At 40.4% G+C, this 12,946-nt stretch overlaps 1 protein-coding gene and 1 long non-coding RNA gene across 3 annotated transcripts in view; one reads left to right on the top strand and one right to left on the bottom strand.

Annotated features, from left to right (window-relative positions):
- Positions 1 to 1,105: 1,105 nt before the first annotated feature.
- The window catches only part of LOC133495808 (uncharacterized), a 25,905-nt gene continuing 14,064 nt past the window's right edge, over positions 1,106 to 12,946 (bottom strand). For both annotated transcript variants that reach the window (XR_009793662.1, XR_009793661.1), the window contains exon 3: positions 1,106 to 1,629. This is a non-coding gene — a long non-coding RNA (uncharacterized LOC133495808). The remainder of the gene's footprint in view (positions 1,630 to 12,946) is intronic.
- On the top strand, positions 3,678 to 12,783 carry sstr2a (somatostatin receptor 2a). Its single transcript, XM_061810769.1, has 4 exons — positions 3,678 to 3,879; positions 5,196 to 5,665; positions 6,524 to 6,849; positions 10,865 to 12,783. Exons 1-4 carry the CDS (start codon positions 3,863 to 3,865, stop codon positions 11,294 to 11,296), a joined length of 1,245 nt encoding a protein of 414 aa, XP_061666753.1. The 5' UTR covers positions 3,678 to 3,862; the 3' UTR covers positions 11,297 to 12,783.

The raw sequence follows: 12,946 nt of genomic DNA, 5'->3' as shown, positions 1-12,946 counted from the left end.
AATGATCCCTGTTGTGAAGTGATTTGGAGGTGATTGCCATTTTTTTAAAGATAACAGTTTAGTTTAATTGAAAGTAACATTTTGTAGCCAGAATTACACTTCTACTTACTCCTGAAGCGGTGTACACAAATACTGATATTAAAAATCGTACTTTTTCAAATTGTTAGAGACCCCACACATGGGGGGGGGGGGGGGGGGCTCATCTCGAATGTCCTTACTGCATTGACAGTGTGCATGACCAACACAGCACACCATAGATAATATCTCTGCAGAGAATCACAAGCCTCAAACCTCCCTCAAAGCAGATGGCTGTTGCAGTACCGACACTGGCCCAAGAGAGGCAGAGTGGTGCTACTGGCCATTCATACTAGGAAGTAAGTAAGTTTATTTTCGGCTTGTCCATTTAGGGATCGCCACAGCGGGACATCTCAGATGAACGCACATATTTGTTTGGAAAGAGAAAGAAAGGGAAATAGCAGAAGATTAAGTAGAAGACACCAGGCTAAAGGTTAGCTTGTCTGATAACTAGCATGCTGGTAAAAAATTGTTTTGTCATTTTTATTGCGGTAAATGACTTAGGAGACGCGCTACTGAAAACACTAAACATGCGATTGCTGCTCTATTTGTCTCTGGCAACAATGTGAGCTTCACGTTGTTTCCTAACTGTCTAGCGCTAAGGATTTGTGATCATACTGATTAAGTTTAACATCTATGATTGTCAGTCCAACCATTTTACCAAGCAGATCATGGAGGTAAAATGATTCATTACACATCCCCCACTAGCTACAGGAATCTGACAATCAGGTCTAGGTTGCGTTTTATCGGAAGAGAGGAAAACCTTTCAATTCAGGCGCATTTATTAGTATAAGTGTACCCCACTTTACCCTTCTAAATACGTCCATGTGAAAACTGAAAGGCAAATAATAGTGAAAAGTTACACATCAAAAGCTTTTATAACGGAACTTTTTGGAGTCGAACCTGAAAAGCAGAATAAAACAGAATGACACCTTGTAGCTTGCCATGATTAGCGTGATGTTTTATTGCATCTTTTGCAACTCCAGAATGTAAATTTGTTTTTGAAATCATGAGCAGTGCAGCTATTACTTCAACAACAACTGAATTTGCGCCTGAGCGCTTTTGTCATATTTGACAGCAGTAGGATGTGGAACACATTTAAATCAAAAGGTAAAATGGTTCTCAGCAGCAAGTTGACTAGTCATGACCTCACGTGACCCAGAACTAATCACCCTCGCGAACTGGCTACTGATTTACAGTGGGGGACTTGTGCACTCAATACCTGCTCCCTTCAATATCTCCTCCCTTTTGTATCAGATGACTATTCCCAATCCCTGGGGTTATGAAATAAATTCACATCGGACATAAATAACGCATGGAACTTGGATAAAACATCGTCCGTCATTTAAAAATAGCAGCACTTAAGAGGGACGAGATTTTCTCATGCAGCTTTATCGGAAGTCGTAGAACACACCCTCGATAGGAAAATATGTTTTGGAGACTAGTCAGCTGAATACACTTGAATGTGATGCACGTGTCCCAGATGACATCCGTTTCTCCTTGAAACCGCTGCATCCGAATGTTGTTGCGGCCTGCCTCATTTGTCACATTATCCTGTGAAAGTGAAACAGTTTTACATACAATACGGAAAGGAAAAAGCCTTCACACTTTTTCTTCATATTGTAATACTCCCACTTGGTCGCGCTGTGTTTAATAGCTTTGCTTGAGCTCAAAAAATAAAATATGTTGTTCTGCAGAGACAAAAAGATATTGCTCCACCTAAATATTTATTCTCTCTAAAATGTAAAGATAAAAGGGAGTAGAAATAGTACATTAAAAATGGCTTATAGGCATGAGAGTGGAATTGGGCACTTGTTAAGTGTAAATTCAGTTTTACACAAACTCAAAAATTCACCTTCAATATAATAACACCAATTACTTTTAACGCTTAATTTTAAGTCAAACCATTTTTCTACTATGATGGAAGCAAAGAAAGTGGGAGATATGTCAAAGCGCCACATGAAAAGGAAAGGAAAGCAAAGGAAAGAGAACTGAATTAAATTCACATAAATGAGAAGCAAGGTGAAGTAGTTGGAAATCAGTGCTCTTGCAAAAATGTACGCAGCCACCGCTAACAATAAACATGACGTCAGCAAGCGCTGTGATGAGTACCGAGAAGGACAAAGAAGCTTTCATGTATTTGTGTTATTTTCATTGGTTTTTCTCCCATTGCTAAACGTAATTCAAATGCAAATGTCAATGCACTTAACATGCCTAACTGCTACTGACTAATAGATAGAATGAAAATTCTGGATGTAATATCAAATTTAAGATTTGAATGTAGTAGCTAACGTGAATTTTAAACAAAGCCCGATTGATCTTATTTAAAATGATAATAGCAAATATTGATTGATACCTGCTTGCCCTCTTTTGTGGGGAGATGCGACTTTACCGATGTGACCCCAAAATACTTATTAAAGACTTCTAAGCAACAAAAATTGTCTGGTCGTCAAATAAGTTACCTCGACAGTGTTGTGTCGTGTATAGTACCACTACAGAAAACTGAGCACATACTGGACTGCCTGCTAGTTATAAACCCCACAGTGCCTTCAATTTGAACATACTATGAGAACATGTAAAACTAACACAATAACACTCGAAAATTTAAACAGAAACACAGAGCTGCTGTGGCATCGGCTTATCCATACATCCATCCAACCATTTTCTTTGCTGCTTATCCTTACGAGGGTTCGGGGGAGTACTGCAGCCTATCCCAGCTGTCAATGGGCTGGAGGCGGGGTACACCCCGAACTGCTTGCCAGCCAATTGCAGGGCACATGGAGACAGACAACACCCGCACTCACAATCACACCTAGGGGCAATTTAGTGCGTCCAATTAGTGTTGCACGTTTTTGGGATGTGGGAGGAAACGAGAGTGCCTGGAGAAAACCAAAGCAGGCACAGGGAGAACATGCAAACTCCACACAGGCGGGGCTGAGATCGAACAGTCCTCAGAACTGGGAAGCCAATGCTTTACCAGCTACGTCACTGTGCTGCCTATCTGCATATCTTTTCAACAATTATATTCCAACACATATAATGTAATGTGGTACCTTGGTTTACTTTTTGAAATATTTTTTTCCTAAAATGGTAGCTACATCCCACAATGCAATGCTAAAATGCACTGTTTTCTGAGAGATAGTGAGCATTTGGGGCTAGTATTTATGTTTAACAGCACGACGACCAAAATAAGTTAAATAGGATGTCTAGCTGCAACCAGAACCGATCAATTGGAATACAATTCTTTTCAATGAGCAACATTACCTCGGTTTACAAACGTTTCAATTTGAATACAGGGTCTTGAAACAAATATAATTCATTATCCTAGGTTCCAATGTATTTAGAGTTTGGGTTTTTAAATTGGATCTGCACGTGGACTTTGACTTTTGGTGAGTCTCTCTCCGCTCTCTCGCTCTGTCTCTCTCCCTCTCTATCTATCTATCTATCTCCCACGCTCTCCATCTCTCTCTCCGGCTCGCTCTCTCTCCGCCTCGTGCGCCCTGTCACCTTGGCGCACTCGTCGTTTGGATTCTCCACCAACACTTTTCATCAGATTTATCTCGGTATTAATTGTATGGGGAGGAAAAAAAAAAAAAAAAAAACATTAGCTGCCGGTCAAAATTGAGCTGAGAGAGAGCTCGCACGGGCTGTGACGAGGGTACCGAGCGGCGTCTTGATCCGCCGGAGTCACGCGTAACAGAGGAGGAGCAGGTGGACTGATGGATGCAAAGACAGAGGGACGCGCTCCGCCAAGACACCAAGGCACGATGGACTACACACAAGGAGGATGTTGTCTTTTGGAAAGTAAGTGTATAAATAAAACACGATTAGTCCTAGACAAGTAGATGAAAAAAAATTAACAACGGTTTTTGCAATGGGTTAATGTAAAAACAGAAAGTCCTGATTGTATGAGTTGATATGAAGCTGTGGATGTATATTATATATTTTAATCACCAACTATAAACTAGTTTGGACCAAGATGTAGGTGTTTTTTTATTCATTTACTTTAATTAAAATCCAACGTCATCCCAATTAACATTGATGCAATATTAAGTCTTATGAGTCAAAAATATTTGTAGAAATATGAAGAATGCTGTGACTAATTGAATTATGTGGGTGGGCTTTACCAATCACAGTACACTAACAGCCCCTTAAAGGCTGGCAAGGATGGCTTTGGAAGTGGAAAAAAAACATGAGCACTCCCAAAATACATGAAATAATAAAATAAACTGCAATATTAGTTGGAATGCCCTGAAATGTTGCTTCTAAAAAATATGATTTAAAAAAAAAATCTTTACTACGCAAAGAGGGGTTAACCGGAATGTCTTGATTGTGTCTGAGAAAAATCTGATAAATTGATTTGAGGATTGCGAGGTGAGGTTGAGGCAAGTGATGTTATAATGCCATCCTTGAAGCTCAAGCACTGGAACATTCCCAACCATGGTCTTACTCTCTGGCTTGAAAATGTAAAATTTGAAATATAATGTTTTTTTCTTTTCAATAACAAAAAATGGAAACAGGGCTGTTCTCTTTCTCTCATGTTGTTAATTGAGTTGCCCATAAATCTGAAATGTAGGGACTTCTTTCTGTATGCTCTGTGTTAACACAATAAAGCCTTGCATTCTTTATGTGATGAATGTTATAAATTGTATAAACAAAGGTAGTATGAATGGATTAATGGATGCAACCAAAATTGGAACAACTCTCTCAAACAGAATGACAGATCCACCCACAGTGTAGGAGCTGTTTGTCCCCAAGATCGATTGAATAAACATTTGTCTCGGGTAGCGCCGCAACGCCCTCGTCGATCCCTCTCCCGAAGTTGCCTTTTTGCCTGTATGCGCGCAACTGCACGCACGCACACACACACTTTGACCCCCACCCTGGGTGATTTGACTCCGAGTGGTGGCTTTATGGTTCGGTTTGACAGTAGTGGTGATGTGCACTGAAGTGATTTGTGCTGTAAGTAGTTGAAAATTGCAGATAATGATTACTTGCAGGCAGACAAGTGCAATTCAGCGGTGACAAATCTGACCTCACCAACTGTATATCAACAGTTGCCCATACTCTTATATTATTACTCTCACTCAAAATCCTCTTACTTTGTCATCTCCTTCTAGATGTATTTCTCCGTTCATCTGCGATGCGATACACCGCAAACCCCTCTGCCGTATTTTAGCTAACTTGGATTCAGCAATTATGGCGCTGGACCAGTGGTCCTTCCTCTCACCTCCACCCAACATGACGATCCCCGAGCCGCTCCTGTACGACAGCTACCTCCAAGGGAATGAGTCAGACCTGGACCTGAACCTGACAGGGGAGACGCGGGAACCCCACCAGGACAAGACCAGCTCCGTCGTCATCACCTTCATCTACTTCATGGTTTGCACTGTGGGGCTCTGCGGCAACGCCCTGGTCATCTACGTCATCCTCCGTTACGCCAAAATGAAGACGGTGACCAACATATACATCCTTAACCTGGCAGTGGCGGACGTGCTGTGTATGATGAGCTTGCCGTTCATCGCCATGCAGCTGGCATTGGTGCACTGGCCATTTGGCGAGGCGCTGTGCAGGGTGATCATGACTGTGGGTAGGTGGAGGGTCGAGCACGCTTCGCAGAGCAGCCATATTTTTTGTTCTTAGAAAATGGCCACTTTGAGGCTCCACAAATGGCGAATATAATAAATAAATAAATAAATAAATAAAACATCTGAAATTCTTTGGAACTGAAGCAAAGCTTGGGAATCCGGTATGTAAAATGAATCTGGGTAGGAGGCTGCGTACACCATGGTCTGGCGCTGAGCCAATCGCACAGCATAATATGTAATAAATAGTTTTACTTTAAAATAACCTCAATTGTGGTGGTGGTGGTCCGGGGGCACTATATTGGTTGAAAAGTGTTACTGCTAATTGCATTAGTTGACATTGAGAGTTGTATTTGTACAAACCAACCCCACTTAAAAAATACATGTAAATATGGATTTAGGAAAATCCTTAGAGTTAATGACCTTTAAAAATAATTTTACAAAACAATCTCAGATTTCTTGAGAAAACTTTGCTGCAGTTTGTCATTACATGTGTGCACAGTGACTAATCGCAATGATTTTGTTTTGAGGTTGAACACCTCAAATCACATGCATTTGGAAGTGAAAAATATAGTAATTTACTTTATAATTAGATCAATTAATAAATTAACTTGGGAATTATAACCCTTCCATTTTCTACATCATCATTCTCTAAAATATCCTTACTTCCCACCACCACAATGTTGTATGTAACGTTTGACTTTCAAATTCACCCTATGGACCAGATTGTTTCCTCTAGTGGGCCAGTATTGGCCCACCGAGTGTATGTTTGACACCATTGATTTAAACCTCGTTTGCAGTCAATTATCTCCTTTGATTAAGAGCACTACTGATTACTGACTCTATCTGCTTCTCTCGCCCAGATTCTCTCAATCAGTTCACCAGCATATTTTGCCTGATGGTTATGAGCATCGATCGATACCTGGCCGTGGTTCACCCTATTAAGTCGACAAAATGGCGGAAGCCCCGGGTAGCCAAGTTTATCAACCTGACAGTGTGGGGCGTCTCACTCTTAGTCATCCTGCCTACTATGATCTTCAGCGGTCTGGACAAAGTACCAGTATGTGGGATCGTTTGGCCCGAGCCCCAGGATGTCTATTACACCGCCTTCATATTTTACACCTTCTTCATTGGATTCTTCCTGCCCCTGGCCGTCATATGTCTATGTTACCTGCTCATCATAGTCAAGGTGAGAATATGCTGACTATTTGAAATTAGTTTCGCTTGAACGAACTTATAATTGTGTTTGGAATCGAAACTATTGAGCAAGCTACTGCGGCAGTCATTGAACTCTTTTTTATAATTGAGCTGCCTCATTGAACACGTCTGGGGTACAGAATCGGCATTACATCAGTCTATGGGCTAAATTGAGAGTTTCATCTTTTGAGAATAACTATCTCATCGCATCAGTTTACGTGGCCCTCACAGATGTTTCACTTTATTACATTCAAGCCTGAAAATTGAGAAATATCACTTGTCAGTGAGCAGAAGTCAGGTCATGTATTGTTTTTGTGAGCGAGTTTTTCCATGCGTGTGTTTACCTAGAAACAATTATTTCAATTAAAGAGCTCTTATCCACACATCTATTTTCTGAGCTGCTTATCCTCACAAGGGTTGCTGAAGTGCTGGAGCCTATCCCAGCTGGTACAGTAGTTCCCTGCGATATCGCAGTTCACTTATTGGGGATTCAGTGCATCGCAGATTTTTTTCAATGGGTGTTCGTAAGCAAAGGAAAGCAAATGTATTTAAATGGCGCATTTCATACACAAGGTAACTCAATGTGCTTTAAATATAAAGATTTGAATACAAAGAAATAAAACATTTAAAACAGAGGGAAAAAATAAAACATTTAAAAATGAAAAAAAGTACAATTAAATACAGCGTATAGTGCAAGAAATATTAAAAGTGGAAATATTCTAAAAAGGATGAGGAAAAAAAGTTCTCAACCTGGATTTAAAAACATTCACACTTGGGGCTGACCTCAACTCTATTGGTAATTTATTCCATCTGTATGCAACATACTACCTAAATGCTGCTTCACCATGTTTGCTTTGGATTCTGCGCTCCACTATTTGACCGGAATCAGTGGATCTCAGAGCTCTACTGGATTTGTATTCCGTAAGCATTTCTTTCATGTATTCAGGACTTAAACTCTTAAGTGATTTATAGACAGAACTGGATAACTTTAAACTTTATTCCAAGGCTGACTGGAAGTCAGTATAAGGATTTTAGAATTGGAGTTATATGCTCTGACCTCTTCGTTCTGGTCAGAACCCGAACTGCAGTGTTCTGAATTCACAGCAGCTTTTTAATGCTCTTTTGGGGGAGTCTATTCAGAAGACCATTACAATAGTCAAGTGTACTTGAGATAAAAAAAAATTGGATGAGCTTTTCCTGTCTGCTTGACACACACAAGTCTTCATTCTAGATATGCTCTTCAGATGGTGAAAGGCAGTTTTTGTGATTGATTGGCTATGACCATTGAAAGTGAGGTCGGAATCTATCAGTACACCAAGGTTGTGGACTTGGTCTTTGTTTTTATTAAAGATAGTGAGTACAGGTAACAGCAATTCTCTGTTCTTTATTACCAAAAACAATTGTTTCAGTTGTGTTGTGGTTTAGTTGAAGAAAATTTTAGCTCATCCAGTTATTTATCTGCTTGTGGCACAACACTTCAATTGAACTGCTGTCATTTGGAGACACTGCTAAATAGAACGGTCTCCTCTGCATACCTATGATAGTCAAAATTAAAGTTTTGAAAAATTTGACCCAAGGGAAGCATATACAGTGAAGAAAATAAGTATATGAACTCCCTGCAATATTGCACGTTCTCCCACTTAGAAATAATGGAGGGGTCTGAAATTTTCATCGTAGCTGCATGTCCACTGTGAGAGAGATAATTTAAAAAGAAAAATCCAGACATCAAAATGTATGATTTTTTTAAACGATTTATTTGTGTGATACAGCAGTAAATAAGTATTTAAACACCTGTCTATAGCTAGAATTCTGACCCTCAAAGACCTGTTAGTTTGCCTTTAAAAGTCCTCCTCCACTCCATGTATTATCCTGAGTCAGATGCACCTGTGTGAGGTCGTTAGCTGCATAAATACGATCCCTACTGTGAAGCATGGGGGTGGTAGCATCATGTTTTGGGGGTGTTTTTCTGCACAGGGGATAGGACGACTGCACTATATTAAAGAGAGGATGACCACAGCTATGTATTGTGAGATTTTGGGGAACAACCTCTTTCCCTCAGTCAGAGCATTGAAGATGGGTCGTGGCTGGGTCTTTCAACATTACAATGACCCAAAGCACACATAGCCAGGAAAAACAAGGAGTGGCTCCGTAAGAAGCCTATCAAGGTTCTGGCGTGGCCTAACCAGTCTCCAGACCTAAACCCAATAGAAAATCTTTGGCGGGAGCTGAAACTCTGTGTTTCTCAGCGACAGTCCAGAAACCTGTGTGATCTAGAGATATGTGTGGAGGAGTGGGCCAAAATCCCTCCTGCAGTGTGTGCAAACCTGGTGAACACCTACAGGAAAGGTTTGAACTCTGTAATTTCAAACAAAGGCAAATATTATATGTACCAAAATGACCATTAGTTTTCTGAGGTGTTCAAATACTTATTTGCAGCTGTATCACACAAATAAATAGTTAAAAAAAATCATACATTTTGATTTCTGTATTTTTCTTTTTAGATTATCTGTCTCACAGTGGACATGCACCTACGATGAAAATTTCAAACCCTTGCATGATTTCTAAGTGAGAGAACTTGCAATATAGCTTGGTGTTCACAGTACAGGTTGAATAGGAGGGGTCCAAGAACTGATCCTTAAAAGATCATAGGTCATTGCTATTTGTTGAGATTGACCACTTCCAATGTTTACAAAGTAGCTCCTTTCCTCCAGGTGTGACCTAAGGCATTTAAGAACAGTTCCATATAGTCCTACCCATGTTTACAACTTGTTCAGCAGTATATTATGATGTACCATATCAAAAGCTGCGCTGAGATCCAACAACAGTATTCAACATTGTATCATTTAGCACTTTGATTAGAGTAGAATCTGTACTGTGATGAGTTCAGAAACCTAACTGAAATTTGTGAAAAAGTCGATTTAAACTCAAGAGTTGCTGAGTTGATTAAAAACAACTTTCTCAACAATCTTGTCAATAATAAGGGAGATCTGAGATGGGTCTATAGCTTGCTAACACGCAAGCGTCCAGTGGTCTCTTTTTTAGAAGAGGCTTATTGGCAGCTATTTTAAGAGCTTTAGGAAACTCACCAGACTGAAGTGAGCAATTTATTGTTTGCTGCAAATCAGCTAGCACTGATTTCACAATAATTTTTAAAAAGCAGATGGTATTGAGTCAAGACAACTTGTTGATAGTTTCAATTGCTGAACCGTTTCCTTGACAGTTTTTTGGTCAACTATCAAATTCTGACAAGGTAATAGATGTACAATCATTTTATCATTTTACTGAGTGGTACAAAGAGGGCTGTTTTTCTTGGTATAAAAATAAATGTTAATGAATTCTCCCAATCTATATTTTGTAGATTACAAAATTCCTTGAGGATACAATGAACATGACTGGAAAGGAAGAAAAACACACGCAGCAGTCAGGGTTTTATGAAATAAATTCACAAAGACCAGGCTTAGTGTGACATAGAGCTAATGCACACATAACAGACAAGAACAAATGCAAGTAAAGAGCAATGTTGAGCATGATATTCTACAACAGGTAAACTAGTTAAAAACATTAGTACAATAATGAATGCTTTTGGCTGACTACATTGCCAGTAATGTCAATGTGAGGAACAGTAGCAATGCTTAAGGCACCTAATCATCTACTCGTACCACGTCCGCATGTTCAGGTCATTCAAGTGCAGCACAAAGTGTATCTGCTTATGTACAGTGTGTGGACAGTGACCAAAAGTGGATGAATATAATTTCTGCACATTTCTCATCACATATAGGCATCTAATTACAAATACAAAGTTATTTATAATAAGTAATTGCTTACTACTTTGGAAATTTCATTTATTGTGAGGGATTTTTTGAACGTCACCACCACGGTAAATGAGGGTTTACTGTATCAGAAATGGATGAATGGATAGATGGCTGGATAGGTGCTTAGTATTTTATGGTTCATATATCATGAACAGGAAGAGCTCTTTGATGAACTAACAGTTTTCCCTTTTCCAGGTGAAATCATCAGGCATGCGAGTAGGTTCAACCAAGCGCAAACGTTCCGAACGCAAAGTGACGCGGATGGTCTCCATTGTTGTTGCCGTGTTCGTCCTCTGCTGGCTGCCCTTCTACGTCTTCAACGTCACCTCGGTCACCGGCTCCATCAAGCCCACATCTGCCGTGAAGAGCACCTTCGACTTTGTCGTGGTGTTGGGCTACGCCAACAGCTGCGCCAACCCCATCCTCTACGCTTTCCTGTCAGACAACTTCAAGAAGAGTTTCCAGAAGGTGCTTTGTCTCAAAAAAGTGGCGGGCCTTGATGAGATCGAGCGCAGTGACAGCAGGGCGGACAGAAGCAGGATGGTCAACAATGCACTGATCATCAACACCAACTTGGAGGCACACAATGCAGCGCTGCTCAATGGAGAGCTGCAGACCAGCATTTGAGGGCAGAGGAACAGAAGTGCAAGACCAGGAGAAACTAAAGGGTCTGCAGATTCGGACATGCAGACGGCTGACGTAATACGCCACAGTCCTATGGACTCTGGCACATGAACTAAGTGAAATCCAAACAATTTCACAACAGAGGTCGGAGAAGGTACAATGACCCGAGTTTACAACTGTTTGAATGGATGAGGCAACCTGATCTCATTGACCCTGAGCACTGAATAACACACAGCAGGTCGCTTGACAGAAATCAAACATCAGTTGGACCAACGCCTACGTCACTAACTTGAAAACAAGACCCAACTGGACTCGTGCTGGCAAATTGTCCTCTCTGGATCTGCTGATAGGAGGGCTACTTTACTGTTTAATAGTGTACGAGGGAGAGACACCCATCTCGCGGGAGTTATTTGGAAACACAATGTCATTAGGCACTGTTTTCATTAAAAGGGAGACATGCTGACAAAGCCAAACACTTTAGTGGATGATGGTGGAGCAACCCTCGAAAGATAAAACTCAAACCTACAAAAAATAAATACAAAATAATGGTATATGGTAATGATCTGTTACACCAGCCCCATCTTTAGAAGATGATCAGAGAAACTAATGGCAAACCCTTCACAACACCACGTTATTTTCCGATGACGGAGGACGCTGGCGGCTCGCCGAGAGACGCCACACTGATCTGTAAACTCTTCAATGGTGGGATGGCGAAAGAAATTGGCAACCCGACTTGATTGAAAACAGCTTGCGCTTGTAAATACAAACATGGCTTTTGCCAACCTGGTGCATGTGCAAACATGGTTGGGCCAACCAAAAAGGTCAGTAAAATATTGCTCTGTTCTGGCATGTCTCTTTACTGTGTACTTGACATTTTGCTGAATCCTGCTTCTTAACATCATTGTGCACTTTTCACAATTTTCTGCAGAGCTCATTTTGTAAATGTTGTTTAAAGACAATCTAAAGGGTCCTCTTGGTGATCGGTGACCACCACCACTCAACCTCTCAGTTGGTTTACCCACTGGAAATTCAGTTTGAAGTGACTGACTTGAAAGTCAGAGAAATAGAATGAAAGATCAAGTTAAAATTATTTCGGGGATATGAAACTGTTTAGTAATGGAGTTGAACATGGAAATACAATCAATGGTTATTGGGATATTTCCAAACTGAAACGCTGGCACACAAAGAATCTTAGGATATGCATGCTGCACAAATACTGATAAAATGCTGTATTTGACATAGCCTCCCTGTGCATAATCACAGACCTCTCAAGGGGGCACAGCTTATGTTATCTTTATTCCATTTGGCAATTTCTACAATAATTTGTAGCTCATGCGAAATCTCTCTCGATTCAACATTTATATAAAATAGATCATGTTCAACCTCCCAAGTAACTCAAAAGGAAACATGAATGCTATGCCAGTATTATTCCCTGGTACTAAGTCTTAAAGAACTGTGCAATGATGGTGAACAGTAGTGTTTTGGGGAAAAACAAAGTGCTTAGAGTGTTTTTTTTTTTTTTTTTTTTTTGGGGGGGGGGGTAGAGGGAAGTTTTTGGCTTTATTTACTCTAAATTGCCCCTACTGTAGGTGTGATTGTGAGTGCGACTCTTCTCTATCTCCATGTACACTGTGATTGGCTGGCAACCAGTTC

Source organism: Syngnathoides biaculeatus, chromosome 22 (assembly GCF_019802595.1).
Source record: "Syngnathoides biaculeatus isolate LvHL_M chromosome 22, ASM1980259v1, whole genome shotgun sequence".
NCBI lineage: Eukaryota > Metazoa > Chordata > Actinopteri > Syngnathiformes > Syngnathidae > Syngnathoides > Syngnathoides biaculeatus.
This window is presented reverse-complemented; position numbering and strand designations above follow the sequence as displayed.

What these genes read in the sequence shown, in the direction of transcription:
- sstr2a (XM_061810769.1), top strand. An exon ending in CAGGGTGATCATGACTGTGG is followed by an intron (nt 5,666 to 6,523) that starts GTAGGTGGAGGG and finishes TCTCTCGCCCAG; the next exon opens with ATTCTCTCAATCAGTTCACC. An exon ending in ACCTGCTCATCATAGTCAAG is followed by an intron (nt 6,850 to 10,864) that starts GTGAGAATATGC and finishes TCCCTTTTCCAG; the next exon opens with GTGAAATCATCAGGCATGCG.